This window comes from Limulus polyphemus, unplaced genomic scaffold, assembly GCF_000517525.1.
Source record: "Limulus polyphemus unplaced genomic scaffold, Limulus_polyphemus-2.1.2 Scaffold56, whole genome shotgun sequence".
In the NCBI taxonomy this organism is placed as follows: Eukaryota; Metazoa; Arthropoda; class Merostomata; order Xiphosura; family Limulidae; genus Limulus; species Limulus polyphemus.
In genome coordinates this window covers 186-4204 of record NW_013665666.1, presented here as the reverse complement: position 1 = coordinate 4204, position 4019 = coordinate 186, and the positions used below count along the sequence as shown (strand labels likewise).

The window sequence follows — 4019 nt, the reverse complement described above, 5'->3', positions numbered from 1 at the left end:
GTTATTTTACGGTGATAATCTTGTTTCTTGTGCCCAATAATGCATAATTTCATTTGATAAAACACGTTTAGATTGAATGGTAATTTATAATCAGTCACAAGAACGTCGAATCTGAATCACTTGAAAAAAACACGGGGGTGCTTAACTTTTTTCCAGGTGTATATAAGAATGCTTAAGTGTGTGTGCGCGATGTTCAAATTTATAATAATAACTACATCTGCCATTGCTAAAGAAGCCACCCTGCATCAGGATGTTTTAAGCATATTTTCATGAATATTACAATAAAGACGTGAAAAAATATATGTAATAGTTTCAAATTGAATAATACTCATATTTAAAGGAAATGCAAATCTTATAATTTATGTATGTTTCTGAGCGAGTAACAATGAAAAACATAAGTCATAAAGTACTCTGTACTTTTATCTTTTAATATATATAAATTTTACATAAAGTTAAGTGTATGTTGAATATTAATTTGGCCAAATTGCTTTAAATAGTGAATTCTATATTCACTTGCTTAAGCTATTTAGCACAAATTTTAATTTTTTCAGTAGGTTTATGAATATTGTAAAAATATAAATACCTTACTGGCTAAATTCGGTACTTTATATTCCAGTATCACTGAATTAAAATTTTGATGGCCTTTTTTTTTTACAGACATTTTACGAAGCCACGTATTCCTTAGATATTTCAAAATTTTTACATCAATGTGTTGTTATCTCTCTTTTGTGATGCAGTGAATTATGGTAATTTTTATGGATTTCAAAAAACGTTTTTACTGAAATTCAATGACTTTCATTGATATGTTGTTTTTTGCATTTTTTTATTAATTTTCCTGATGTGATGACTATCACAGTCCTCTGTTTTGTTGTTGTTGTTTTTTTGTTAATACTTTCATTGTGACTAGGTTTATCCACAGCTTCTGCTTCTTGCACAACAAACTTATGTAACTCAAGCTTCAGTCTTTCATGCTTTTATCTGGAATTATTTTGGTTCACAAAGTGAAATTTCCTCTTTATTAATTGTGTCGTAATTTTGAGTATTCTTCAATACCGTACTTTCAGTATGATTAGGCTTTGTTGTTGTTTTCTTCTGTCATTTCCATGCAGTCTCTTGAATCAGATTACTTTGTAATTTCCACTTTCTGGCCTCGAACCTCCACTTGAGCTTTTGCAAGAGGATTTTGAATGGTTTATACTTCTGTGCTTTTATCATCAATAGGTTCCTTCATAGCTTCCAGTTCCTGAAGTAAAAGCTCTTCTTGTTTTATCATGATGAGATTCTCAGGACTCGGTTCATTCATGTTTTCATCTTTACTATGCATTTGTTCACTTTCGGATTGCTGGTCTCGGGCTTCATCTTTTTGTGTCGTGATAAGTTCCTTTGGCCTCTGTTCATCTGTGCTTCCATACACACTATGTTCTCTGATAGTTTCAGGTTCCCCATTTAGAATTTGACATTGTTCTATTGTTATGAGTGATTTTGGTTTCTGCTTGTCCATGCTTTCACCTTCATTAATTTCTTTTTTAGTATCCAGTTCCTGAGATGAAATTTCTTCTTCTATTACTATATGTGTTTCAACACTTTGCTCTTTTGTAGTTTCATCCAAAGCAGGCTTTTCCAATCTTTCATCTCTCTGATCTAGATGCTCTTGTTCTATTAAGATGAGTTTCTCAGGCTTTTGTTCACCTTCTTTACTGTGTTCTTTGTCACTTTCTGGTTGATAGCCTCGAGTTTCATCTTTTTCTGTCACAGTACGTTTCTTAGATCCCCATTCACTCATGCTTTCATTTACATTATGTTTTATGATAGGTTCAAGTTTCTCTTCTGGAATTACATGTTCTGTTATGATAAAGATTTCTGGCTTCTGCTTGTCTATGTTTTCATCTTCATTATTTTGATTTGTAGTTTCCATTTCCGGGTCTGAAAATTCTTCCTGCTCTGCTATGATGGATATTACAGTAGTCTGTTTTTTATTTGTCGCTTCATCCAGAATAATTTTCTCCAATGTTTCATCTGTCTGATCTAAATCTTCTTGTTCTGTTAAGAATAATTTCTCGGGCTTCTGTTTGTCATCTACACTGTGCTCTTTGTCACTTTCTGATTGCTGGTTTGGGGATTCATCTTGTTCTGTCTTTATAAGTTTTTTAAGCTTTTGTTCTTCTATACTATGTTCTATGTTAATTTTAGGTTCCCCATATAGAATTTCATGTTCTTCTGTTATGATGAGTTCTTCTGGTTTCTGCTTGTCCATGCTTTCGTTTTTACTACTTTGTATTTTACTTTCCAATTCCTGGGCTAAGAATTTTTCTTGATCTGCAGCAATGAATGTTTCAACAGTTTGTTCATTAGTAGTTTCATTCAGAATAGGTTTCTCTAGTATTTCATCTGTCTGATCTAGATCTTCTTGTTCTTTTTCCATACTTTGATCAAGCATCTTTTCTTCTGTGCCTTCATATTGACTAGGTTCTTCTAATTTATTTTCTTGGAATGAAACTTCTTGTATTGAAATACACTTCTCAGTACTCAGTTTTTCCATGATTTTATCTGGACAAGGGTCTTTTGTACTTTCTTCTTGGACTACTACTTTTTCTGATGTGATTAATTTCTCACGCTTCTGTTCATCAGTGCCATTATCTGCATCATCCTCTGTTTTAATTTCTATGTCCTGGTTTTTAACATCGCTTTTTACAGTTACAATTAATATTTCTGCCTTTGATTCGTCCACTTTTTCCTCCACACGGTAGTCATTTATAGTGTTCAATTCCTGGTTTGGGACTTCATCCTTTGGAACCGTCACGAGTTCTTCAGACTTTTGTTTGTCTACACTTTCGTCTATACAATAGTCATTTAGAGTTTCTAGTTCTTTTTCTGGTAATTCATCTTGTTCTGTCATGATTTGTAATTCAGGCTTCTCTTCGTCTTTCCTTTTGACTACATTATGCTCTTTCTGAGTTTGCAGTTCATGGTTTAGAATTTCATCACTTTTTGTCTCAATTAATAATTCAGTGTTCTCTTTGTCTTTCTTTTCGTCTTTCTGATTCACCATTTCCTGGTCTGGAATATCTTGTTCTCCAATGATAGGTTTGTGAATAGTCTGTTTTTCCTGACTATATTTCCTCATAATTGTTTTTGATTTTCTGTCCACAACTTCTTCTTGTTTTACTGTGTGGAGTTTTTCAGACTGAATTTCTTCCGCACATTTGTCTTGAATTGAAATGTTTGTTTCCTGTTCTAGAACGTCCTGCTTTCCTATGACTTTCAGTTCCTCACCTAAAAGTTCTTGCTCTGCTACAAAGAATATTTTATTGTGTTCTTCTAATCCTTCATCATCATACTTAGTTTTTGCTGTTTGGATTACAATTTTCTCCTCATTGACTTGTTTCTTCTCTTGTTTCCGAAAAAATGACACAGTTTTTAGTTTGGGTTTACATTCGGATGGCAGAGTTTGTGCCGATTCTCTAGCTAAAAAATGGAAGCAAAACAGTTAAAATTCATTAATATCACATAAAAGATATTTCTCACTTATTTTTAAGCTTTGGGGCGAATTTTAGTAAATTATTGTTTTGCCAACTCCCAATAATTCTGAATTTTAGTTTCAGATTTATTTAGATAGGAATTTGATAAACGCGAAATATTATTTGAAGGGGGTTCAATGACTTTTCATTAATACATTTTTATGCCAACACATAATGGTAAAAACAAAGTTCTGACACCAACGTCTAGGTTATATTATTTTTCAAGTTATATTTTGAGTAAGAGCACTTTGTAAGGCTGAAATGTCACTTGCCAATTAGACATCTTACTATATTTTTGTGTGCGTGACAAAATACAATTCATAAAAACAAACTTATAGTGTTAGTTCAAAATATTTATTGGTGGGAGATAAAGTGCTTCACGGTAGGTAATGTGTGCATAAACTTATTTGTGTAAAAACAGTTGTTTCCCAGTTTACCATCTTGTTACGACAGCGGGAGTCATGTAACGCTAGTAATACGTCATGAGCTTCCAGAAAATTC

General features: G+C 32.6%; 1 protein-coding gene across 1 annotated transcript; it reads right to left on the bottom strand.

Moving 5' to 3' along the window:
* Positions 1-1192: 1192 nt before the first annotated feature.
* On the bottom strand, positions 1193-3465 carry LOC106463849 (titin-like; the record flags this gene model as incomplete). Its single annotated transcript, XM_013923931.1, has 1 exon — positions 1193-3465. A coding segment is annotated over one exon (2273 nt), but the record flags the coding sequence as incomplete, so codon positions are not given.
* Positions 3466-4019: the final 554 nt, after the last annotated feature.